A 26,407-nucleotide genomic window follows, 5' to 3' on the forward strand; every position below is an offset into this window, starting at 1 on the left:
CCACCAAAAGTGTCTGCTAGACTCAGAAACTAAGACTGAGTGAAAGAAAATCACAGGGAATTATGTCCATAGTGCTCCATTTTTTTTTTGGTAAAGTTCAAAAATACATAACACATTATTAAAGGTACAATTATGGATATTATGAATATAGACTTTTGGGTATTTTTAAAGATTTTATTTATTTTATTTGAGATAAAGAGGCAGACCATGAGTGGGGGGACGGGGCAGAGGGAGAGGGACAAGCATGCTCCCTGCTGAGCAGGGAGCCCCATCCATCCTAGGACCCTGGGATGCTGACCTGAGCCAAAGGCTCAACCGACTGAGCCACCCAGGCGCCCCAGTTTGGGATATTATGAAAGCAAGACAGGCAGGAAAGGGTTTATCACATGTTGGGAGACAGTAAGCAAGTCCGTTTGTCAGAAGGCACACATCAGGGTGCAGCTAGAGATAAAAGCAGTGGGTAATAGAGGGTAGCTAATTGGTGGGTGTCTTTGAACCTGATCTTTGATTTTATTCTCATATGGAAAGTAAAGGGGTACAAGCTTGTCAGAAAGAGTGTGATAGGATGAAAACATATTGAAGGAAATCACTACACAGCTTGGGAGGGAAAGGGGAGCTGAGGGGCAAAGATCCCTCACACTGGGTAGCCCTGGGAGGTTCCCTCGCTTTTAGGGAAACTCCTCTCTGCTCTGTTCCTTTATCAGGGGCAGGCAGGCAGGGTGCGGCTTGTTGGTGTATAGCAGACAGCTAGAGGGAAGTGTGTGGGACAGGGGAGCCCCTGGCTTGAGGTTTGGGGCTTAGAATAAGAAGGTGAACTCTTCCCATGCTCACCTCCCTAGCCCGTCCTGATGTTTCTGGCTGACGCCTGATTTCCCTGAATGGACGGAGGGAGTGTTCCCAGCTTGGAGACGTCAGCTCTGCAGGTGAGGGACAAAGGGTCCCCAATTCCAAAGGTGGTGAGTCCCTCTCCCTCTCTCTTCTCTTCATTCTTCTTAGTCCTTTGACTTTCTCAGGATCCTCAAGTTTGTTGCAGAAACTCACATTTTAGAGGATGAAATGGGGGAAGGGGAAATGAGCACAAAAGCTTGAGTGACAAGGGGGCTGGATAGGTTTTGATGAGACACTCTCATCTCTCGTTTAAGTATTATTGTTATCATTATTCCAGCTATTATTTGCTTAACCCTTATTATTAGCCAGGTCCTGTGATGTGTGCATTTGGATTGATCAATTGTAGATTTTCAGGGTCTCCTTAGCCTGCTTGGAGTTGTCAAGGAAACTTCTATTGTATGTCTTTTCTGACTTAGAAGCTTTTGAAATTAAACTCTTTAAAACTTAAATGTAAATGAGCACCTGAGGACAAAATGTTTCCAGCATGTGTAGTTGGAAAAAAAAAAAGTTGCTATATAAAGAGTTTTGCAAACCATTAAGGAGACAAATGCCCACATTAAAAAAGTGAACAAAGTATTTAGACAGGTAATTGACAAAGTTCGAATAACAAATCAAAAAAACATAAATTAAAACAAAACACCATTAATTTTTTTAAAGAAAGATACCATTTGTCACTCATTAAAATGACAAAGATTTTGTTAAAATTTTTATATTAAAATATAAAGCCCTGTGATGACAAAGCTGTGGGAAACAAGCAATTTCATAACTTTGGTAAATTGATATGACCTTTCTAGAAGGCAATTTGGCAGTGCGAATTAAAAGTCTATTTTAAGGATGGGAAATGATTAAAGTTACAGAGTCAACAGTTAGGGACTAAACCAAAATTAGGGCTAAGACTTCTAACTCTGGCCCTCAGTGCATTATCAGCTGTAGCCAAGCTTCTAATAGCAATGGATAGGAAAACCTAAATATCCTATAATATAGAATTATTTTAAAAATTCCCTGATATCCTTGATGGAAAACCTAAGTCATTAAAAGAATATTTGATGGTATGGGAAAATGGACATAATGCAGTGCTTAGGGAAAATATCAGATATCAACAGTATCCACAGTGTGGTCCAATTTTTTAAAAAGAAGTTATACACATGCACAGAAAAAATACTTGAAGAAACATATCTCTGGGGTGAAAGGATTACAGATAATTTAAAATTTTTTTAGCCATTCTTTTGGGTACTTTCCAGATTCTTTACATTAAGTAGGATAGAAAAAGCAATACATTTTATTTAATAAAAGCTTTTTAAAAAAATAGCTGAAATTCTATGGGGTTATCCTGGAAGTTAGTTGGAGCTGGCTGACTGGTGGGTGCCTGTCAGGGCAGGAAACACCTGTCCCAGAGGGCAATGTGAAGGGCTCACAGATCAGGGAATTTGAGGCTACAACCAGGGAACATAGTGAGGAAAGAGGGCTTTTGGTTCCTTGAAGTTGGATGAATATAAAGAAAAGAATTAGAATTTTGATATAGCAATAAAAAAAAGCATGTTTACATACAGCAGTGTATTGGGGGGACGTGCTGTACTGGGGGGACTTACAATAACAGAGGTAGCATCTAGACAGCCAGTGATGGAGGACTCCAACAGCCTCTATGTTCACCCTTTTATATTTTCAGTATTGTTCTTCTATCCTGTCTTCCCTCTACCATCTTTTAGTTTCCTCCCCTGTTCTTAGGTTTCTTCTCCCCATCGGACTTGGAAATGCACATTGAATACCATGGTTTTCCTTCACCCCTGCTCTGCCCCCCCAAAGACATATTGTATTAAAGTTATTGTTTGGATTATAGTAAAAACTTTCCAGTACTATTAAAGATTGTCCTATGATATGTATGAAATGCTGCATAGAATTTCGTTGTAGGAATGTATCATAAATAGTTCGCTATTCTCATTTTAGTGGACTTTTCAGTTTCAGTTTTTCCTTTTCAAAAATAACTTTGTGATGAGCAACCTCACCAGTAAATCCTTATGCACATCCTTACTAATGCCTGTAGGATTCTTTTCTGGAAGTGAAACTACTGGGTTAAAACTTCTGCATCTTTACAAATCGTTTGATACTTATGGCTAAATTATACTTGTGACAGTTGCTTAGCATTGAACAAGAGACTTGGTTTGCCCATGTGTGTGATAACTTTGGGGGTTATTATTTTTTTAGTATTAGATAATTTGAAAGGAAGATGCAACACATCTAACAGTGATCTTACTTTGTGGTTCTCTTCTTTGACTAGAGAGTGGATGTCCTACTCTGGTATCATCCTCCCCTGGGTTAGTCTGCTCCCACAGTGACTTTCTCTGTTCTTTAATAACTTGTAATGTGCTTTGGGGAGACTCCCCTCCTCAAGCCACCTCAGCTGCCCTCATTACAGAGTGACAGTATGATGGAAGGATTTCATTTGCTTTTTATTCTCGGAATCTGGTGCAAATTATTTCACATGTATTTTCTATGAATCCTCACTATAGCCCTAGCTATGAGATAGGTACTCTTCTATTATTAGCTTCATTTCATGTGTGAATGGAGAGGAGACTTGGAGAAACTGACCAACTAAGTAACTAACCTGTCTAAGGTCACATAGCCAGGTAATGGCAGAGCCAGGGCTGGAACCCAAACCAATTCTAGAGCCCACCCTCTTTTTTTAGGAGTTTTTTTAAAACTATTTATTTTATTTATTTTATTTATTTATTTATTTATTTATTTATTTATTTATTTATTTATTAAAATTTTATTTATTTTTTTTAAATTTATTTTTTTATTGGCGTTCAATTTGCCAACATATAGCATAACATCCAGTGCTCATCCCATCAAGTGCCCACCTCAGTGCCTGTCACCCAGCCACCCCCACCCCCCACCCTCCTACCCCTCCACCACCCTTTGTTCATTTCCCAGAGTTACCAGTCTCTCATGTTCTGTCTCCCTTTCTGATATTTCCCACTCATTTTTTCTCCTTTCCCCTTTATTCCCTTTCACTATTTTTTATATTCCCCAAATGAATGAGACCATATAATGTTTGTCCTTCTCCGATTGACTTATTTCACTCAGCATAATACCCTCCATTTCCATCCATGTTGAAGCAAATGGTGGGTATTTGTCATTTCTAATGGCTGAGGAATATTCTATTGTACACATAGACCACATCTTCTTTATCCATTCATCTTTCAATGGACACCGAGGCTCCTTCCACAGTATGAGAGCCCATCCTCTTAATCACTTAATAATCTCTCTGAATCTCGTAAGGTGGGGCTGTGGGGGGGTTTCCTCCTACATGATTTCAAGCAGCCCTGATTCATCGTGGAGCTCTGTGTCACTCTTGTGTTACAAAAGACCTTCTAGGTGAGGGTTTTGGGGATTGGGATAATTCCCTGGGATCCTGGGCCCTGCCTACTTCCATCTCCGATGATAATTGATAAGGCAGAGAGCTTTTCTCCTTTGCCTAAACTTCTCTCGTTCAATTTCTTTTCTTTTTTTAAGATTTTATTTATTTGAGAGAGAGAGAAGAGAGAGAGTGCATGAGAATGGGGGAGGGTTAGAAGGAGAAGCAGACTCCCACTGAGCCAAGGGCCCCATGCAGGGCTCCATGCAAGCTCTATCCTGAGACTCTGGGACTCTGGGATCATGACCTGAGCCAAAGGCAGAAGCCCCTCTTGTTCAATTTCTGAGTAGCTGTTAACCTGTGGAAAAGTGGGTGGGACAGAGGAAAAAACAAAGTCCTAACTGTAATCCTGACCACACTGTGTTCTGGTGCTCTTTGTGGCCATTTGCAACCCCAGGGGGTTAGAGATGGCTGTTACATGCATCATGATGGAAAAACAAAAACAACCCTAAGGCAGTGTGCTGTTTGCCATGAGAGAAACAGAATTGGAATTTTGCTCAAAGCTTAATTCCAACTTCAGTTTCCCAACCTTCCTTTGACAGTCCCACCTCCTCCAAATCCCATTTTGCTCTATTCCAAGACCTTCAGGAGCCTGGCCTGATGATTTCTATAAAAACCCTCCTCCTTGAAAAGGATTTGAAATCTTGGGGAGAACTCAAGAGACATTATCTCTTCCTGGAGAGAGAGAGCGTGCGCACAACTAGGGTTGGCAGGCTGGACAGAGGAAGAGGGAGAGAGAGAATCTCAAGCAGGCTCCATGTCCTGGGCTCAGCGAGAGGCTCCAATCTCACAACCCTGAGATCATGGCCTGAGCTGAAACCAAGAATCTGCTGTTTAACTGATTGAGCAACCCAGCTATCCCACTTCGAGGGGTTTTACATTTAAACTTCATCCCCAGTTGTAGTATGAAAGATTTGTTTCCAGCTAAAGGAATTTCAGGCAGTAGCAAGCAGGTGGGGAGAGAGTTTTATTTCCCTAGTTTCCACCCTAGGGAATCCTCTAGGGTGTGCTTGTGGTTTATGCGCTCGGTGACTTCATAATAATGACTATAGCACATTTATCAAGTGCTTGCTCTAACGGGCATTTGTGGTGAGTGCTCTCGATGCATTATCTCCTTGAACCTGGGAAGAAGGTTCCAGCTTTACAGATCAAGCACTGGAGGCCCACAGACAGTAACCAGTGTTCCCAGGGACACAGAGCTGGTACCTGAGTGGAGCCAAGACTTGAATCCACTGTAGGTGGAAGATGGGCCTCCAACAGGCCCTTTTCGAGCCTGGCTTAGGACACTGAATGCTCTAGGAAGCCAGTGTGCAAGGGACAAGTCCTCGTTCTTCCAGATTCGTCCCTATGCCTTCCAAATCACACTACTCAGCGCCTCCCCATCCATGTCACCATGTCCTCACTCTTGGCACTTATAGATACACAACCATGACACCAGCCTCTGTGTTGGGCACTTACCTCCTTCAATCCTCACAGTCACCCTACCAGGAGACACAGTTCTTATACCTATTTTAAATATGGGGAAACAGGGATCCCTGGGTGGCACAGTGGTTTGGCGCCTGCCTTTGGCCCAGGGCATGATCCTGGAGACCCGGGATTGAATCCCGCGTCGGGCTCCCGGTGCATGGAGCCTGCTTCTCCCTCTGCCTGTGTCTCTGCCTCTCTCTCCCTCTCTCTCTGTGACTATCATAAATAAATAAATAAATAAATAAATAAATAAATAAATAAATAAATATGGGGGAACAGAGCCTCAGTCACCAGGCTACCCGGAGAAGTTGAGTCCTAAGTTTACGTGGAGGTGAGTAGCAGAGCTGGGATTCCCACTGCAAACTGCGTGATGTCCAAGCCCTGGCTATGCAGCCTGAATGGGCACCCCACCTCCTTATATTGTCCCCCTTCCCACATCAAGCTCACCAGCCCTCTCTGGTGTCTCTCTGCGTCTGTCCTCCTAGCTCGGACGGAGATGGCAAGTTCCTCTGGCTCCTGGCTGCCTGGCTGCCTCCTGGCCCTCGCGTTCCTCCTGCTGCCGGCGACCCTGTCAGGTGGGAGATGGTGGCCCTCTCTCCCCACCTGGGACACCAGGAGTCTCAAGAACAAGGGGGCCTTATTTCTTGCCAAGTCCTGTTCTCCCCCCAGTCCTTTCCAATGCCCTCTTCCCAGCCCTGCCCTGCGCGGGGACAGCCCAGTCATCCGTCCCCAGCTCCTGTGCCCGTCCCTCCCTTGCAGACACCCTTGTCCCTCTTTTGTCCACACTGCACAGGGCTCACCGCCGACCTGCACCTGGCCCCGCTGGGGGGCACGGCCCAGCTGCTCTGCCCGCTGGCCCTGTGGCCGGTCACCGTGCCCACCATGGTGAGGTGGCTGCGGTCCCCACACCCTGACGGCTCCCAGCTCGTGCACGTGTTCCGGGACGGGAGAGACCAGGAGGAAGGCGTGACCCCCGAATTCAAGGGGCGGACGGCGCTGCTCAGGGACCCCCAGGAGGGGAGCATCACCCTGGAGATCCATCACGTCCGGCTGGAGGACCGAGGGCCCTACCGATGCCAAGTCCAGGTCGGAAATGTGACTCGAGACGGCAGCGTGACCCTGCAGGTGGCAGGTTAGTCATTTCCAAAGGGGGACCGAGGTGCCCCCAAGGTCTGAATCGTGGGGTGCAGTTAGCCCTAGGGCGGATTTGCGAAGGCCTGAGGATGAAGCCAGAGACTGTCCCACCTGGTTGGGAGGAGCTTGGGGGTGGGGAGAGGGTGGGAGTGCAAGTGCCACCAACAGCACCCCCCAAGCTGTGGGAAGGGGGATGGGGCTCCGGCAGGGACAGCTCCCCACTGCCAGGCATCTCTGCTCCCCGTCCCCCTCCAGTTCTAGGCTCTGACCCCTACATCCACGTGAAGGGCTACGACGCTGGCTGGATCCAGCTGGTGTGCAGGTCAGAGGGATGGTTCCCGAAGCCTTTGGCCCAGTGGAGAGACCCTCAAGGCAGGGCGCTTCAACTCGTGTGGGATGCTGATTCCCAGGAAGCCGGGCTCTTCCGGATAGCGGTGTCCAGCAGAGTCAGGGACAGCACGGTCGGGAATGTGTCCTGCTCCCTCCGTAACGTGGCCCTTGGCCAAGAGAAGACCACAGCCATGGTCATAGCAGGTAAAAGTCCCAGCAGTAAATGGGCTGAAAGCCCCTGGTGAAAAGACCTCCTTTAATGGGAACTTTATAAAAAATTTTCAATTTTTTTTAAATTCTTTTTTTAAAAATATTTTATTTATTTATTCATGAGAATACACAGGGGAGAGAGAGAGAGAGAGAGAGAGAGAGAGAGAGAGAGAGAGAGAGAGGCAGAGACACAGGCAGAGAGAGAAGCAGGCTCCACGCAGGGAGCCCAATGTGGGACTCGATCCCGGGACTCCAGGATCACGCCCTGGGCTGAAGGCGGTGCTAAACTGCTGAGCCACCCGGGCTGCCCAATTTTTTTTAAATTCTAAGAGTAACACGTGTTTGTGATAGAAAACTTGAAAAAATGAACAAAAAAAAAAATGAAAAAAATGAACATTTTAAAGAAACCAAAAATTGGCCTATAATGTCATAAATTAGAGAGAACCACCACTAACATTTTGGGACATTTCTTTCAAGACTTTCTCAGATGTGTGCATCTCTGAGAGCACGTGTATTTGCATATGTGTTTGCACGTTTGTTTGCATATTTGTTCTTCAGCTGGGTCTGTCTCCCTTCAATTACAATGTCATGAGCATTTTCTGCCCATGTCCTTAGAGAGTTTTCTGCAACATGATTTTTAAGGGCTTCACAGTACTTTGTTGTGTGGTTATAGCATAATAAAAATTAATCAAAGCCCTATTTCTGGACATCTGGATGGTTTCCAATTTTTCCTCCTATTATAATGAGCGGTGCAGTACATCTTTGCACCTATTTTGGGATGTGATTCTAATATTTCTCTTAGAATGTGTTTCTGGAGGTAGAATTAAGGGTCAAAGGGGTATGAATCTTTTAAAGACCCTCGAAACATGGAGCCAGGTGGCAGAGCAGAGTGGTTTTAGAGCCAAGAAAGACAGACTGTGGCCTGGGGTCCCAGGTGAGGAGTCATGACTTCTGCAAATTCCTTCTGTTTTTTCTCTCTGTCTCCCTTCCTTCTCTTACTACTGCCACTGCCTGTCACTAAGTGCTAAGTGCTTTACGTGTCTGATCTCTTTAAATCTCCCAACAATCCAGTGGGACAGGGATTATATCATCTCTATTTTATAGATGATAAATGAGCCGTGGGGAGGCTAAGTGTCTTGCCCAGGGTCACACCATGTTGAGTGAGGTCTCGCATCCAGCTGACACCCTTCCCCACTTGTCACAGAGCCTCTTCTGCTCTTTTTTTTTTCTTCCTTTCTCCTTTCTTCCTGCCTAGGCTTTAGGTCTGCTGCTGTAGCACCACAGAAATTGTGCTGCCCCTGCTGGTAGGGCTCAGGGCCAAGATGTCACGACTATTGTTTCACAGCAGCGTGAGGACTTGATGGAGAGGCTGGTGGGTGCTCATGAGAAGACCTGAGATGACCCCTGAGGAAGCATGGCCTATCCTCCAGACTCCCCAGATAAGGGTTCCATATAGGGTAGGACAAGGTTGTGGATGAAAAAACTGAGTTTAATCCATTGTCTTCAGGCAGGACCATCAAATACACTCCTAAGAAATGAACTTCTCACTTTAAGGTCATCCCTGGGTCATCCAGGGTTGGGGTTATTGAGAGAAGCAAAGACCCTCACCAGTCTTGGCTGGAGGTTTTTCCCTAGACTCGATGGAGACAGTTGGGATGTGCTTGAGCCATCTACCATCAGAAGTGGGGTCCTTGGTATGGAAGAAGCTGTCAGATGTCTCTCTGAGGGTGGTCATTGGTGATTTCTGTTTTAGCCCCATCTCCAGGGAGGATCTCCTCCTCAGCAGTGGCTCTTGCTGTGATCCTGCCTGTTCTGGGACTTCTCATCATGATGGGCATTTACCTCATCTGGAAGCAAAGAAGATCGAAAGGTAACTAAGTGGTAAGGAAGTCCCAGCTGGCTGGAAGTGGGACTGAGATGTCTCTAGGAAATGGCCAGGAGAAAGTAGACATGGACATGCGTTATCCGTAGGTTGGAGACCCTGCAAAATGGCTGAGAGAAAACTGGTAAGAGCCATGCTTGGGGACTCACAATGCAGAAAGGACCAGAGAAACTGCAGAAAACTCCTGGGCAGAGCTGTGGATCCTTATCTTTTGATAAGTTAGAAAATAACTGATCATGCCAGCCTTATAATTAATTAAGAAATGCAATTTTATACATTAGATAAAACCCCATACATTTGGTAGAATTTCACAGGCTCACAGGGTTGCAAAGGACCCTGAAAGTCACAGAATCCAACACTCCTTCCCCCATCCAATGGTTCAAACCCCCTCTGATCCTTTCAAATAGTCACATTCCCACAACGACAAGGAGCACAGTCCTACTCAGGCAGCTTGAACCATCTTTGGACAGTCCTGCCTATTAGAAAAAGCCCTTCCTTAAACTGAGCTGACATCCTTTTCTCTGTCTGTCTTTTAGAGAAACTTCTCTATGAACAGGTGATGGAGGTAGGTAAGTGTCCTGAGCTGGGGGAAGGGGGGATACTTCTGTGTTTGCTGTTTTGTGCTCCCAGTACCCACTAATCTAAGTTGTGTACCTAAAAATTCCAATACCTGCTGTCCGTGGGGGTGGTGGTAGGGGTGGGGGTGGGGGAATCTATACTTGTTCTTTCCAGTTTTCACACTCTTACATGTCATAGCTTGCCTTCCAGTACATTTGGTGATTTTTGTATGTGAACTCATTGCTTGATCTTATTCTGTTGGAGTCATGTAGACCTGAGGTGAGCGAAGCTTTTAGTCATTCAGCAAACAATGAGTAATTGTCTACTAAGCTTCCCAGACTATACTAGATGCTGGGGTCACAATGACGAATCAAAGTAGACACAGTCTGCCTTCTGGGAGCTTTCAGTCTAGTCAGGGAAGTATACGTGGGTGAAGAAAGTGCATAAATAAATGTGCACAAATGCCACCAGAGGAAGTTCTAAGGGTCGTAAAGACTGGAACCAGGAGGGGCCACCTGGGTGGCTCAGTCAGATAAGCATCTGCCTTCAGCTCAGGTCATGATCCCAGGGTTCTGGGATCGAGCCCCATGTGGGGCTCCCTGCTTGGCGGGGAGCCTGCTTCTCCCTCTCCTCCCCACTCATGCTGTCTCTCACTATCTCTGTCTCTCTCTTCTCAAATAAATTTTTTAAATCTTAAAAAAAAAAAAAGACTAGAACCAAGAGGAACCAACCAACCAAACTTGAGGGACAGGAAAGGAGTCCCCAGAGGAAGTGATGTTTGATCTGGAGGATGGGCAGGCTTGGAGAAAGAGGGACCCGAAAACCTTCCATGGCAGAAAGAACAGAATGCAAGAGAAACACAGTGCAGAAGTGAGGGGAAAGGTGACAGAGGATTAGTCTGTGGACATAGAAGGGGTCAGGCCAGGTGAGGCCTTGTAGATCATATGAAGGATTTTGGTCTTTCTTTGGTCATGTGAAGACCTGTGTCAGAGAGGTGGAGGTGGAGATAGGGAGCTTCAAGAGCTGATGAACTCAATAGGAGTTGGGGACCCCCCACAATAATGGCACAGAATCTCATTTACTTTTCTTTCTCTAGAAAATCTTCTCTCAGACCACGCAAAAGAAAAAGGTAATTATATGTATAGAATAAAGAGTAGGGAACAAATAACAAAGAATATATTCTTTCTACATGAATGCTGACAGTTTCTCATACATACTTTACACACACACACACACACACACACACACACACACACACACCTTCCATTAATATTAGAATTTACTTTCCAACATCAAGGGGCTATAGGGTGGTGGCTAGGGTGAGCAGATGCCCTTGGTCAGCATTCATAGATCTGGATTGTCCTGAGTTCCCCTCATCAGCCTTTCTACCAATCACTTAAAAAGAAGGTCTACTTACTATTTAAAAAGATATTATTATGGTCATATAGGGTATATGAGAATCTCAAAAATCCACACAATTTTTGCATTTAAGAGAGGCAGTGTGATACGATGGGAGGGTCACAGGCTCTTGAGAAAGTGACTGGTTCGGCGACACCAGGCTCAGATCACGGGTCTGCCACTTACTGGCACTTTACTTGTCCGAGAAATGAGGATGGTCCCCTCACCTAATTGTTTTCAGGATTAAAATAGACAACTTAAAAAACAAAGTTCTTATTGCAAAGCCTGGTACCCCTTTCCCCCTCCCATATTTCACCTTCATTAATTGAGTGTTTGCCCTGGGCCACGGAGGGTAAAAGTTAGACATACCCAGGATACAAAAATAACAGGGGCTCTGCCCTTGGAAGGTCTTGCTGGGAAGCCAGGTCACCGGCTCAGAAATGGCTCTGGACACCCTGATTTCCACATTCCCTCTCCTCCTCGCTTACATCTCCTCCAAAGTGGTGAGAGCATGGGCATGCACAGCTCAGGGCCACTATGGCCATTCTGTCCAAGAGCAGAAGGAAAAGTGTGGTGTAGTGGGGCTGGGATCTGGCTGCGAGTCGGACAGACGTGGGTTGAAATCCTGCCTCCCAGGCCACTTAATAGCTGGACGACCCGGGCAAATTTCCATATCCCTCTGGGCCTCAGCCCACCACTCTACAAAATGGCAATACTAATTATATGCACCTCACTTTGTTGAGGGGATTCAGTGGCCACCTCATTATAAGAACGGGACACAATAAATGGAGGCTGTTAGTAATGAGAATAGTGAAAATAAACCATAAGCTCCTTAGGGGCCATATCATATTCGGTTTCACTGCCTGAGTGCACAATGCCTAACGCATGCCCAGCCCATAGCACAGGGCCTGCCAGTGGACTCATAACTCATTCATAACTTTAATTCTTCTGGCAGGGCCTGCGCTAGGAGAAAATATAGACCAGTGGTCCCTCCAGAAAAGCCACAAGCACAGCACTCCCTGGAAGCCTGCTGCTTGTATCCCCAAAACTGAGACCTCCAAATGTATCAATATCTCTGCAGGACTTCAGGGGAGTTACTGTTGAGAATAACAGAGCTGTGTCAACAAGCCAATACTCTGCCTTCAGCTAGTTTTACACCATCGCTACTATAAACAGTAGGTTGTCAAAGGGCTGCAGGGCACACATGCGTGTGCACACAGTCACAAACATACAGAAACACTTATATGGACAATAGAAAAGGAGCCAGACAGAAAGGGGGGTGGTGGAAGAGAAAGGAGAAACCAAAGTTCTGGGCAGCCTGGGTCATTGGGAAGGTGGCACAAGTGCCATGGGGTTCTCCAGTGTGAGCTTTGAGAGATGTGACTGGTTTCGGGGCCCACAGGATGGTCATCGCCCCCTTCCACCATGGGGGGATGGAGTGATGAGCCTTCCTGTATCCCAGGGATAAAGCAGCCCCATCTATTCACTCGTGCCTTTTTCTGTTGTGTTTTTTAGGAAGGCTCCATAAAGCCCTCAGTAAGTTCTGCTCCTCATCCATAGCACAAACCTTCTGCTGACATCTTTGCTTTAGGATGAGTGTCTTGGTTTCACTTCTTGGGGTGGGGGGGGAGGGAACAAGTGTACTTGAGGCCATGGAGGTTGGGGGTGTATTGGTCCCCAGAATCCTCTCTTCTCAGATATTCCCTGTTCCTCTTTCCCATGCAACTGTTATCTGGTCCCTACATGGGAAACGTTCCACCAGGAAGAGCTTACCTCCCTTAGGTGGAGCCTCCTGGAAGACCCTATTCGTTCCCGAGGCATGACATTCCCTTAGATGGGACCTGAAACATATGAATCCTCATTAAAGTGAATATGTGGAGCAGTGTTTCCCTACCACTTCACGTATGAGAACCTCTGTATAACCCAGAAATCTTCAAAAATGTGACATGTCTATTTATTTTACATTGAGAAAATATTACTTAAGAAAATCAAGTGGAAATTGGGTGACAGATTTTTTTTTATATTTTTTAGGTGATAGTTTTAAATGAACTTATACTTTATTCTTCTTGCACAACATCTACAAATATTTATGTTGTCATGACCTATATGCAGAAGATGCGTTATTGACCCCGTCTGTGGGGAAGTTATGGCGGGACAGAGGAATTTGTTGACTGTCGGGTCTCTGGGGAGCCCTGGCCCCCCACTGGGAGCCACTGCTCTTGCCATCCCTGTCATGGGGAAGGAAGCTCAGGGTACTGGTACTGAGGATCTGATGTGGGGATGTGGTTGGGGTGGGACTGCAATGCTCTGGGCACGTAGAAGCCCTTGTTCTGATTGGTTCAACTGTTTTTATTCTTTAGAGAAACTCCGGAGTGAACTGAGTAAGTGTCCCATGCTCTTCTAACTCCTCTATCACATTATCTCCCGTCGATTCTGTATTTCCAGTGATAGCTCATCCCCTTGTTTTTTCTTTTATAGAGTTGAAAAGATCTGCGGCCAACTCAGGTGAGGTACACTTGTCCCACACCTGGGCCCCCACACCCCAGGAGTTCTCCATTTTTCTATCCTTTAATTCAAGCATCTCCTTTACATCTTCCAGGTTGGAGGAGGGCTCGGCTGCACTTCGGTGAGTTATACCAGTCAGGTCATCCACATGTCTGAGAGCCCATTGCTCTGGTCCTGTGGAATGCAAACTATCCTTGAAAGCTTTTTAAAAGCAAATATATCTATCTGCTTATCAAAATTTTTAAAAATCTTTCTGATGTGGGGGGGCCACATTTAGATTTAGAAATTCTCCCCTCTTTTAGAACACTTTTGATCTTCTTATGGGTTCTCTATGATCTTTGAGATTTATCTCAAGTTTACTGCTTATATGGACTTCATCTTTGTGACTTGTCTATTCCTGTCCTGTCCTGGCTACTTTTTGACTTGTGAGGATCTTTCTATATAAAGTATACTAGTTCTTTGTCATGTTTTTCATGAATTATTTTTCCAAGGTTTGCATTTGCATTTTACTTTCCTTATGGTATTTTTGGATGCACAGGTGTTATATTTTTATGTAGTCAAGTTTATTCATCTTTTCTTGTGTAGTGTCTCCCATGCTTTCAAGTTTGGGAAGTCTTTCCTATCCCACAGTTGAACCCACAGCCAGTGCTCTTATCCCTCTCTACACACCTGCCATGTCCTTCTGTTTCCGAAGATCAGTTTTCTTGGGCGGGGCGGGGGACTTGGTGGTGATTAAGATTCTCCGAGAAGAGAATGGGTGAGGCAGATGCTCCAACAGCACAGACTACAAAAAGGTTTCGTAGTTTTACTCTAAAAGATTTGCACATCTCTTTTTGTTTTATTCCTAAATAGTCGGCAAATTTTGGCTGCTATTTTAACGAGACCTGCTATTTTCACTGCTTTGTATCAATTTCCCCTGTACTCATCCCCCTTCTGTTCACATGGCCTCCTTCAAGCAGGTACAATAGAATCAATGAGTTGGCAGTTGAGAGAACACCAGGTCACTTTGGTTAGCATTCAAGGAGCTCACAAACCTTTCCGACACTCATGGTCTGGCTTCCTCCCACTGCCCTGAGTACAGACGTCCCGGGTTTACTCTCCAAAAAGAGCCTGTGTTCTGTACTTGGGGGAAGGGGGAAGACTTACTGCGACCCTCATAATCCACAATTTTAAAGAAGAATCCTTCTCTCTATATTATCATTTAAAATGGCAATTATAAGCAGTGATTTTCACAACCAAAGTGAGCATCGCACACTCACTGTGTGAACTAGGCACTATGTCATGCATTAGCTCATCAAATCTGAATAACAGCCCTACTCCCATTTTACATGGGAAGGAACTGAAGGTGGGAGCTATATAACAAGGCCAAAGCCACATAATCAGCAAGTTGGCAGAGCTGGGACTCACACACCCTAGCTGGCTGCTGGGTCTCACGTCAAAGCCTATGTCTGTTATCATATGTTCGATTCCTTGGAACCATCGAAGACGGAGACAGGATTGAGGCAGATGAAATACTTTTTTCCTCTTTCAACTTAATAGACTGCCAGTGGATCTGGGAGACTGGCAGACAGACTTCTCTGTACATGTAGGAGAGGGGGAGCCATGAACTCCAACAGGCCAATGACAGTGGTCACAGACCTAGAGATTATCTTTCCCTCCAGAGCTACCCAAAGATCCCCTAAGACCTTGCCTTCCCCAGCCTCACCTGTCAGTGACTCTCTGCAGTGGCAGTGACCCTGGACCCGGACACAGCACATCCCAAACTCATCCTATCTGAGGACCGGAGAGGGGTGAAGCTTGGAGATAAAAGGCAACCTGTGCCCGACGGCCCCCAGAGATTTGACTTTGTCGTCAGTGTCCTGGGCGCTGAGTACTTCACGGCGGGCTGTCACTACTGGGAGGTGGACGTGGGAAACAAGACCAAATGGGCCCTGGGGGTGTGTAGTGACTCCGTGAGCAGGAAGGGGAAGGTCACTGCCACCCCCGCCAATGGACACTGGCTAGTCCGCCAGAGTAGTGAGAACACGTACGAAGCTCTCACATCCCCGCAGACCCCCCTGCGCCTGAAGGAACCCCCAAGGTGTGTGGGGATCTTCCTGGACTATGAAGCAGGTGTCATTTCCTTCTACGATGTGACCAACAGATGTCACATCTTTACTTTCACCCACACTTTCTCTGGCCCCCTTCGCCCTTTCTTCGAGCCCTGCCTTCACGATGGAGGGAAAAATACAGCGCCTCTAATCATCTGCTCAGAACTCCAGAAGTCAGAGCCACCGACTGGCCCCAAGCCAGAAGAAAAAGTCCACGCTAATGGAGATGTGGCCATGACGGTGGACCCTTCCTTACTGCCCCCTCGGGCACCGGAGCCTTTCCCACCCGAGGATATGATCCTGCCCTGGCCCTCTGACCTTGGCTCAGCCCTTCGGGGACTCAAGGTGCCTTCCTTTTAGGGTTATACCTCATTACCTGCTCCCCTGATGGTCCAGCGCCCTGCCCTGGATTTCAGTCTGCTGGCCCAATACCTGAAACATCTCAGCTCCTCTCCCCAAACCTGGACTTTGTGATTTTGATTCAAATCACCTTTCACCCAGGACTCAGTTCTAAGCTCTGCCGTCTTTCAAGGGACCTAAAGTTCCCATTGCCCTGGAAGAATTTTTGAAAGCCAAATGAACAATCAGATTAGGTTTAGGTGGTGATGGTGAATGAGCGTCCCCAAGATACAGGGGTTCTGCACTCGAGGAGCTGTTTAGAAGAACTTCAAGTGCCTCATCCTGCACTTGACCTTTTAGTCATGAAGTTATGGTGCCCAGTCCCCCACTTCTCTCCTATCCCCTCCAGAATGGCTTTTTTGCCCTCTTCTCAGTACAGGCTTCTAGCTCCTAAATCCAGCTTTATAAAGTAAACATGTTTGGGGTCACATGCTCTTCCTTCTTTCTTCTGGAATACTGGGGGTGGGGAGGCTGGAGGGGTAAAATGTGCCATTCAGGTCTACTTCCCTGATGCTTGTTTACAATGAAGTTTCCTGACATCTAGAGCTAAAGTACATGTTTTCAAAGTTAACTTACCTATGGATAATAACCAGGTTCAGGGATTTTAAGTGTGATAGCCACAATCCTGACAGGCTTCAAGAGCACGATCAGGATGCTGGGGCACACAGCTTTAAACATAGCAACCCAGCTGTGTGTGGCCTTGAAAAGACAGCCATGGATGAGTCTGTCTGTCTGTCTGTCCCTTTTGACTCTCCTCCTGGGATTTAGAGAAGTCCAGTTTAACCAGCAATGTAGAGGGTTTTTTTCCATAAGACTATTATCCCGGAAAACTTGACTACTTGTGGGGCAAACAGCCTCTTAGGTCAGAGAGTATTGATTTCACATAGGAAGTTGGTAGCCCACATGTGAGGATAAAGTGCAACCTTAATTCTTTGCTGTGGATTGCAGAAAGAAGCCTACTCACTTTTTTTTTTTTAAAGATTTTATTTATTCATGAGAGACACACAGAAAGAGAGAGAGGCAGAGACACAGGCAGAGGGAGAAGCAGGCTCCCTGCAGGGAACCCCATGCGGGACTCAATCCCAGGACCCCAGAATCACAACCTGAGCCGAAGGCAGACGCTGAACCACTGAACCACCCAGGCGTCCTGAAGCCTACTCACTTTCAGGTCACTCCATGTATGCAATCTGGCCTCTTTGTGGAGGTACTAGCTAGCAGTTTGCTGATGAGTATGCAGTTCTACCCAATGGAAACTGGATCTTTCTGTCAGAAGTTAGGGCTTTTCTGTTAATGCGTGTAATAATAGTTAGAGTCCTCCTGAGCAATATATATTTGTTATATTTATAGGTACAAAGAGATTTATTATAAGGAATTGACTCACACAATTATGGAGGCTAACATGTCCCAAGATCTGCAGGGTTAGTCAGCAAGTTGGAGACGCAGAGGAGCCAATAGTGTAGTTCCAGTTTGAAGGCTGACAGGCTTGATACCCAGGAAGAATCAATATTTCCATTTGAGTCTGAAGGTAGGAAAAAAAAGTTGATGTCCAGGCTAAAGACTGTCAGGAAGGAAGAATTCTTTCATACTAGAGGGAAGGGTTGCTTTTTGGGTCTATTCAGGCCTTCTGCTGGTTGGTTGGAGCCCACCCACATTAGGGAGAGCAATCTGCTTTACTTATTCTACCAATTCAAAAGTTAGTCTCATCCCCAAACACCCTTACAGAAAGTCAGAATAACATCTGACCAAATGTCTGGGCTCCCTGTAGCCTGGTCAAGCTGATATATAGCCTTAACTATCACAATGCGCGGGTAAAATTTTTTGTGTGCTTTTGTACAGCTCTTAAATAAAAGTTTGGCATTTGTTGTTTGGCATGATGTCATTTTCATCATGAATGAGGAGTTGTGGAGAAAGGCTTTGCATTGGTAATAGAAAAACACATATGGGATTAGTTTTTTTTTAAATATTTTATTTATTTATTCATGAGGGACACACACACACACACAGAGAGAGAGAGAGAGAGAGGGATGCAGAGACAGAGGCAGAAGAAGAAGCAGGCTCCATGCAGGTAGCCCAAGGCGGGACTCAATATGGGATTGGTTTTTGAACAGCCTTGAATCCACCCAAGCAAGCTTTAACCACAGTTAGAAACAAAGCGACAGTTTTATTTCTGACCTGCCTTCTCAGTATTTTTACTTATATCAATTTATAAGCAATAGCATACGTGGGGGATTTATATTTCACTCATTCATAGTTTCAAACATACTTTCTCGAATTGCCGAATCTTAAAACCAATTCCCATCGTTCACACTGGCTGCACCAGCAGGAAAGAGAACGGATATTTGTGGAAGCAGAAGCTTTAACTCATTTAATCCTTACAACAATTCTACCCTTTTTTAATGGGGGATTTTATAGGGGAGCAAAATCGTGCTCCAAACAGGCAGTAGAACTGGGATTATAAATCTAGTTTAGCTAGCTCTGAAGACAGTATTCTTTGCTCTTTGCACTGAAATACCATGCATATAGGAGGATATGCTATTAGACTTCTGGCTACACCTTAGAAGCCTTATAGTGCCGGTGTGATGCGCGGCAATGAGGTTTATGGACGTAGGACCAGGAAAAGTCCCTGTGCAGGAGTGTTTGGGAGACCCAAGAGGCAGCTCCTCGGACAGGGGACGTTGAGCTTCTCCGACAAGCAGCTTGGGTTAGCTGATTTTTTTGGGGGGTGGGGGGGTGTTGGCTGATCCTTAATCTCCCTTCTAGGTCTGCAAGCCTTTGACTTTGCATTCTAAACCTCCAGCAAAGCGCGAGGCTTCCGGGGGCGTCTGTCTACCGGACCGTCAAGTGTCACCAGCTCCAAGTAGAGAAGAAACAGTTCATGAGCCCTTGGAGGTCACACAGCTTAGCTCTGCGGATTCTGCTACTTCCCAGAACCGCGGGCCCCGCACGTCGGGCTTCCAACGCGTAGAAGGAGACCCAAAGCCCCGGACGGGAACTCAGCCTCAGCCGCTCGGTTCTAAACTTCGCAAATTCCTTCTCCGAATCTACGCTCTGCCTCAGGACTACAACTCCCAGCAGGCCTTGCCCGAGACCAAAGCTTATTGGCGGTCCCGCCTGGGTTTCCCGCGCGGTGGCAGCCGGTACAGCCAATGGGAGGGAAGGGTCCTCTTCGGGACCCAATCCTGGAGGGGCAGGGCGGGTCTTCGCCGGGTTCCGGCTCCGGCTCCTCCCCCGGCCCACCGAGGCGGCGCTGTCCCTGACCGAGCGGCGGGACCGAGGTGGGTCCGGGTTGGGGCCGCGGTCGCGGGGAGCGGGGGAGGCGGACGCGGCTTCGCGGGGAACTCTGAGCACCGTCCCCTCCCTCCTCCCGGGGAGTCAGAGGCTGTGGCTTTGCTCCCTCGGCCGGGCGGGGGGCAGGTGGGCTCGGCGGTCCGGTCGCCCCGACCCCCGCCCCCGCCGCCGCCCCCGCCGCGCGGCCGGGCGCCTGCCCCAGCCCCTTCCGCCGGCCCCGCGGCCCTGCCCCGGCCTGGGGCGCGGGCCCCGCCCCGCCCTTCGCCGCCCACCCCTGGGGCGGGGCCCTGACCCTCTGACCGCAGCCTGCGCCTCCCCCCCACCGCCCCTCGGGCGCTCTGACCCGTGCGCGGCTCCCCCACACCGCACCGAGCTGCCCTCCGCAGGGCCGGTCCGCTGCCCCGCGCTTGACCCTAAACACCCCTCACCCACTTTCCCGCGCGGCCCCTTCTCCGTAACCCAGGCCCTTGCCCCCCGGCACCTGTGGCCATCAGCCCGGTCTTGGCTCTTACTTCTTAGCCCTGGCCCCTTCTCCACTTCCCAATCCCTTCCACCCTCGATCCTCCCTGTACCCCGGAACCTAGAGCCTCCAGGGACAAGCCCCATGGGGCCTTCTCTCCCCAAAGCTTTGAAATGTGGCATGAAAGTGCATCTGTACTTTACCTGCCACTATGCTCTCAGTAGATAGGGGGCTCCCCATCCCTGTGAGCCCCAATCTTGCTCACCCATCCTGCAAGTCCCAGCTCAGATTTTGCCTTTGCCATGTAGCTGCTCATCCCCGATCTCTTGAGGGAGGCAGGTGTCCTCTGAACTCCCTTGGCACTGTTCTTACTCCTTCCTCCTTCCCTTTTCTCCCCGCCTGGGGCTCCCCACTCCCTTCCCCCCTTCCCATCTCCCTCCCTCCTCTCTCCATCACTGGTGTCTTGCTTAAAGGCGCTGGCTTTGGCATCAGGGGCGCAGGTCCTAGTTCTGACACTCACGTGCTATGTGCGCTGGGGCAAGTCATAATTTCTCTGAGCCTCGGTCTCCTCATCTCCAAAATAAGTCATGAAAACGAAATGACGTGATGTGCATACAGTGTTCAGTCCCAGGCCTAGCACCTAGTATGAGTTTCAAAAATACTTATTGTTATTATTATTGGTTCCTGTATAACGTGCCAGGTAATGAGGGAAGCATTGATGAGTGGGTACAAAGATGACTAAGGCACAGTTCCTGACACCCCCCCCCCCCAGAACTTTCTACACTGTATGCCAGTTCCTGGAGTTTGTGTCCTGTTTCCCCGCACTGGGCCATAAACTGCGGGCAGTAACCATAATCCTAAATCTTCTTGCTCTTATTTTGATCCAGCATGCGGACCTGAGTTGAGCCAGAGCTTGGTATAGATTGTAGGTTCTTAGAATAGCAGGATTCGGAGTGGGTGGGGACCCTGTAGCCCTCTGCAGAGAGGGGGCTGGGGCCCAAATTCAGATCATATCCGGGCCTCATGCTGGGGAGAGGTGGCCAAAATGACCCAGTCTCTCCCCTCAAATTGCTTATAAACTGCTAGTGGAAACAGATATGTTATTTTTTTTTTAAAGATTTTATTTATTTATTCATGAGAGACACAGAGAGAAAGGCAGAGACACAGGCAGAGGGAGAAGCAGGTTCCATGCAGGGAGCCCGATGTGGGACTCGATCCCAGGACTCCAGGATCAGGCTCCGGGCTGAAGGCAGGTGCCAAACCGCTGAGCCACCCAGGGATCCCCTGGAAACAGATATGTTAAAAGATGATTGCAAATCACTGTTAAGGGCAAGTCCAAGATTCTGCAGGGTCATAAAGGTAGAAGTGGGTAGATGATTCCTGAGAAACAGTGGGTGAGACAGACACAAATAAGAATGAAATGGGTGCTGGAGACAGGCCTGGCCTTCACTTGTTCAACAAATATTTAGTGAAGTTCTACAATATGTGACCGTCACTGCTTGAGGAATTTGGGTTACATTAGAAAACAAAGATCCTGTCCCTCGTGGGACTTATGTTTTAGGAGTAGGAGGCAGGTTCTCCTTATTTTAGGTTCTTCAAGAAACACTCAATAACAGGGTTGGGTAGGCTACAGTTCACCTCCCTTTGTTTTAAAGTTTTATTGGAACACAGCCACCCTCATTCCTTTATTCCTATGTTACCTGCGGCTGCCTCTGAGACGACAACAGAGCTGACTAGTTTCAGCAGAGATCCTAGGGTCTCAAATATTTACTAAATATTTACTGTCTGGCCCTTTCTGGAAAAATTTGCTGGCCTCCACTGAGAGATTTGAGGCTCTGTCTGTATTTCACATTTGAGATTATATAGAGTCTTACACCATGTTTTTTTTTTTTTTTTAATTTTTTTTTTTTTATTAATTTATGATAGTCACAGAGGGAGAGAGAGAGAGAGGCAGAGACACAGGCAGAGGGCGAAGCAGGCTCCATGCACCGGGAGCCTGATGTGGGACTCGATCCCGGGTCTCCAGGATCGCGCCCTGGGCCAAAGGCAGGCGCCAAACCGCTGCGCCACCCAGGGATCCCCTTACACCATGTTTTAATTTTAAAAAAGTTTTTTCTTTTCTAACAAGATCACGTAAAGGCTCTTTTTCATTCTTGTAATCTCTGCAGGGTGAGGACAGAGTGTCCTCCACAGTGGTCACAGCAGCTGTCGTTTGCTGAATTACTCATACCTGCCACAACACACTGTAGGCATTTCCTACGCACACAGAGCCCTGCAGCGTAGGTGGGTATCACGGTGTGAGCGACGGGAGTTGGGGCTCGGAGGGCAAGAATAGCCTGCACGGTTCTGTTGTGCGTGTCACCATCGGGATCCGGCCCTGAATGTAGCCAGTGCTCCTTCCATTACTGCTGTTGCATGTTCCAGAAATACTTGCTGACTTGAAGGAAATCTGTTGGTTTCTACCATCAGCTGTCACAGTTTGTGCCTCCACCCCTCATCCCTTGGTCCTGTCACCCCAGTGGTTCTGCACTGGCCCTCTGTGCCTTCCGAGGTGCCATCATTGCTCTAGGGCCCAGAGGAAACACCACACTCAGCGGCAGCACTTCGTCCCCTCTCCCTGTCCTGGGCTGTAGGAACTCAGCTGGCATCTGTCGATGTTTGCCTAGGTTGGGACTGTGTATGTGTAGCTGTGTTTGTGTGAGAACGTGGTTCGTCTGTGTGTCTTTGTACGTGGCATGTGTGTGTGTGTGTGTGTGATTTTGTGTGGGTGTGTAGCCGTGGCCGTGTTTGGGAGGGCTGTGTCTCTATATGTGGTGGGTGTGGCTGTCTGTGGCTATAAGCGTGTCAGAGTGCGTGCTGTGTGTGACTGTATGCGAGGCATTCTCTCCAGGTGCTCCAGTTCATTGAGGCTATTTCTGATGGATGGTTCTGTGGGGAAGGTGTACACGCCTTCAGCCAGAACAGATTCCCTGTGGCCTAGCCTGACCCCAGGAATAAAGGTGTTGGCCATTTGTGTTCGTTTTCAGGGTTCAGAAATGGGCAGTGAGAAGGAGCAGGATCCAGAACAGCACCTGCCTGACGAAGGGGAATGGGGTAAGCCCTGGAGAGTGGATGACTCTGAGGGTTTTCGGATCCCAGATGGGGAGAAAGAGCGTGGGCAACAGAGCCTGTCAGAGGGTCCGCAAGAGATCCATCCAAAAAAGCCCTGGCGGAAAGTCACTGTCCCCGCTGGAGAGCCTGGGGGCCCCAGGGCTCACCCGAGGCCCGAGACCGACGAGAAGCCCTTTATATGTACCCAGTGTGGCAAGACCTTCAATAATACCTCCAACCTGAGAACACACCAGCGGATCCACACCGGCGAGAAACCTTACAAGTGTTCTGAATGTGGCAAGAGCTTCTCGAGAAGCTCCAACCGCATCCGGCACGAGCGGATCCACTTGGAAGAGAAGCACTACAAATGTCCCAAGTGTCAGGAGAGCTTTCGGCGACGCTCGGACCTCACCACCCACCAGCAAGACCACCTGGGCAAGCGGCCGTACCGCTGTGACATCTGTGGCAAGAGCTTCAGCCAGAGTGCCACGCTGGCGGTGCACCATCGGACCCACCTGGAGCCAGCGCCCTACATCTGCTGTGAGTGCGGGAAGAGCTTCAGCAACAGCTCCAGCTTCGGCGTGCACCACCGCACGCACACAGGCGAGAGGCCCTATGAATGCGCCGAGTGTGGGCGGACCTTCAGTGACATCTCCAACTTTGGAGCGCACCAGAGGACCCACAGAGGGGAGAAGCCCTACTGGTGCACTCTGTGTGGGAAACACTTCTCCCGGAGCTCAAACCTCATCCGCCACCAGAAAACGCACCTGGGAGAGCAGGCCGGGAAAGACTCCAGCTGAAGGACAATGAGGGAGAGGAGAGGGAGAGAGCCCAGCCTAGTGTCGGAAGATCTGTAGGATCTGCTGCTGCCCCCCTTGACCTCTAGCTCCTCATCTCACTTTGGAGAATGGATTCCTGTTGCCTCTGAAGCCAGGATCTCCAGGAAGTCCTGAGAAGGGACTCTCGAGTAAAGATCCTTGCCTCTTTCCAGGCCAGTGTCTTGTCTTGAAAAGTTTGGAGGATCCAGTCATGGCTTCATCTCGGGATGAAAGAGAAGTAGGGTAGGCTTAGCACGTGTTCCTGTCGTTAGGGCAACCCTCCCCTGGCCTTTGAGGAAGCACCTGTGGGGTGGGCATCACAGTCTGAAGATCCTCCGGATCGAATATGAACCGCTTAGGGAGTATCGCGGTGGCTGTTGGCTCCCATCTGCTGGGCCCCACCTGCGCTGGGAGGAGCAGCCTTCCCAATGCAAGGGGCCTCCTGGGCCTGGAGAAGAGGTCTGGTCCTGCCTTAGGAATGAAAGGGAAGCCCTCAGGGAGCCATGATCCAGGGACCTTAACAGTCTGCCATGTTTGTGACTTACACCCCCTGCAACCTGCATCTGTTCCAGAGTGATTAGCAGTAAAACCCTTCAATGAAAAGGACCTGTGTACTTATTTGGGGCATCAGGGAAGTGGGCGCTGGGGAGCTGGTGGCACTGCAGCCTCTGGAAGGGGGCTGGATCCCAGGGTGACTGCTCTGAAAAGTGGAGGACAGCAGGCTGTGCCTGTGGGGCCTTTGAGGAGGAGGTCACAGTAACTGAGCACCCACCTCTGCTGTAGATTGTACAGCACACATTTGTGTCCATGAGCTGACACAGCAGCTCTCACAGGAGTAAGACGAGGACACGAGGAAGGAGAAGTGCAGTCCCGCAGCAGGGGTGTGGGGCAGCCAGAGTTCACACTTGGGCCTCCCTTGATTCTGAGCTGATGCTCTTTCCATTGCTTGCACTTAGTGGCTTCAGAAGGAGGAGCCACGTGTGGCTGGCCTGGGACCATGCGAATCCCTGGAAGTGGGAGCTAGGGTGGCCTCTTGATGCAGCCCTGGACCATTTGCTCTGTGGGAAGTCACTGCCACGTATTAGAACCGTTTCTCCTTTAGATTCTTGATTGATGCTTACTTATGCTTAGGAAAAATGACAGTGTCGGGGAGTAGGGGGTGAGGGCTGGGAACTCATAATGGGAGTCTTTGTCTTTAGTGGCAGTAGTTTAGTTCCCAGGCCTGGGATAGCCTGGCAGGGACTGTCAGCTTCCTGCCGTTCAGGTGTAGGCCTGGCTCCACATGGCAGATATCAACTGTTTTCTCCATGGCAGATTAATGTTCCCCCAGATTTCCTCCCAACAAATACAGAAGACCCCTCTCTACATCTCTTGCCAATCAGGTCCTGCTCTTCCAGAGTGGGGGGTCCTCTTCATTGGAGCTAATAGCTGGAATCTGATTCTGGCACCACCCATACATAACCTGACCTGTCACATGGGATCCTGCTACCCACCCAGGAAGGGATGTGCTAGGAGCTTTATACTCATTATCTTGTTGAATTCTCATATAACCCTGGGAAGTAAGAGTTACCCACCTATGACAGCTGGAGAGACAGGCTGACAAAGTGATTTGCCCGAGATTACATGGCAAGTAAACGGCAAGGACTGAACCTATTTCTGCCTAAACCCAAAGCCTGTATTTTTTCCAACTATAAAAGACTTCCCAGACGACTCCCCGACATTTGTAGGACACTATAGTTTACAAAGGATTTTTTTAAAGTTTTTATTTTAATCACCCAGCACTCATCACAAGTCCAGTCCTTAATCCCCATCACCTGTTTCACCCATCTCCCTTCTGGTAACCATCAGTTTGTTGTCTATAGTTAAGAGTCTGTTTCTTGCTTTCTCTCTTGTCTCTCCCTTTTGCTCATTTGTTTTGTTTCTTAAATTCCACATATGAGTGAAATCATATAGTATTTGTTTTTTCTCCAACTGACTTACTACACTCAGCATAAGACTTTCTAGCTCTATCCATGTTGTTGCATGTGGCAAGATTTCATTCTTTTTATGGCTGAGTAATATTCCACTTAGAATATATACCACATCATTATCCATTCATCAATTGAAGGACACATGGCTGTTTCCATAATTTGGCTGTTGTAAATAATGCTGCTATAAACATAGGGATGTGTGTACCCCTTTGAATTAATGTTTTGTAGTCTACAAAGCACTTTTATTACATACACATTTTCCTGCTCCTTGAAAATCTGCATACAAGATATCTTAAACATATAGCCACCCAAACTTGTGTGTGTGAATTGGCGTCCTCCCTCATAATTAAAGTTGCCCTCAAACACCACCAAGCATCAGTTCTCCTGGACCTCTTATCTCTGATCTCCCTAAGTGTCCTGTAAGGTAGTAGTATCCCCATTTTTGAGATAAGACAAATCTGAGAGGTTAAATGACCTGATCTAATGGCTAAGCTGGGATTCAAAT

General features: G+C 47.9%; 2 protein-coding genes across 3 annotated transcripts; both read left to right on the top strand.

Moving 5' to 3' along the window:
* Positions 1-810: 810 nt before the first annotated feature.
* LOC121481628 (erythroblast membrane associated protein (Scianna blood group)) lies at positions 811-16,237 on the top strand. The gene is made up of 11 exons (XM_041739141.1): positions 811-923; positions 6,256-6,345; positions 6,564-6,902; positions 9,198-9,314; positions 9,863-9,895; positions 10,981-11,013; positions 12,798-12,818; positions 13,643-13,663; positions 13,761-13,787; positions 13,882-13,908; positions 15,513-16,237. Exons 2-11 carry the CDS (start codon positions 6,267-6,269, stop codon positions 16,235-16,237), a joined length of 1,422 nt encoding a protein of 473 aa, XP_041595075.1. The 5' UTR covers positions 811-923; positions 6,256-6,266.
* A 3,275-nt stretch (positions 16,238-19,512) lies between these two features.
* On the top strand, positions 19,513-24,535 carry ZNF691 (zinc finger protein 691). Of its 2 annotated transcripts, XM_041737783.1 has the most exons (3): positions 19,518-19,551; positions 22,193-22,307; positions 23,051-24,535. In XM_041737783.1, the coding sequence occupies exon 3, from the start codon at positions 23,060-23,062 to the stop codon at positions 23,912-23,914; it is 855 nt and encodes a 284-aa protein (XP_041593717.1). In that variant the 5' UTR covers positions 19,518-19,551; positions 22,193-22,307; positions 23,051-23,059; the 3' UTR covers positions 23,915-24,535. The 2 variants fall into 2 exon arrangements, with proteins under 2 accessions (XP_041593718.1, XP_041593717.1); XM_041737784.1 differs by lacking the exon at positions 22,193-22,307 and having other exon boundaries at positions 19,513-19,551.
* The last annotated feature ends 1,872 nt before the right edge of the window (positions 24,536-26,407 follow it).

The sequence above is a fragment of the Vulpes lagopus genome, chromosome 23 (genome assembly GCF_018345385.1).
Source record: "Vulpes lagopus strain Blue_001 chromosome 23, ASM1834538v1, whole genome shotgun sequence".
Taxonomy (NCBI): Eukaryota; Metazoa; Chordata; class Mammalia; order Carnivora; family Canidae; genus Vulpes; species Vulpes lagopus.

Bases quoted from the DNA above. Each gene is read 5' to 3' on its own strand.
- ZNF691 (XM_041737784.1), top strand. From the start codon at position 23,060: ATGGGCAGTGAGAAGGAGCAGGATCCAGAACAGCACCTGCCTGACGAA.
- LOC121481628 (XM_041739141.1), top strand. From the start codon at position 6,267: ATGGCAAGTTCCTCTGGCTCCTGGCTGCCTGGCTGCCTCCTGGCCCTC. The intron at 6,903-9,197 runs GTTAGTCATTTC...TTTCTGTTTTAG, and splicing joins CGTGACCCTGCAGGTGGCAG to CCCCATCTCCAGGGAGGATC. The intron at 9,896-10,980 runs GTAAGTGTCCTG...TTCTTTCTCTAG, and splicing joins TGAACAGGTGATGGAGGTAG to AAAATCTTCTCTCAGACCAC.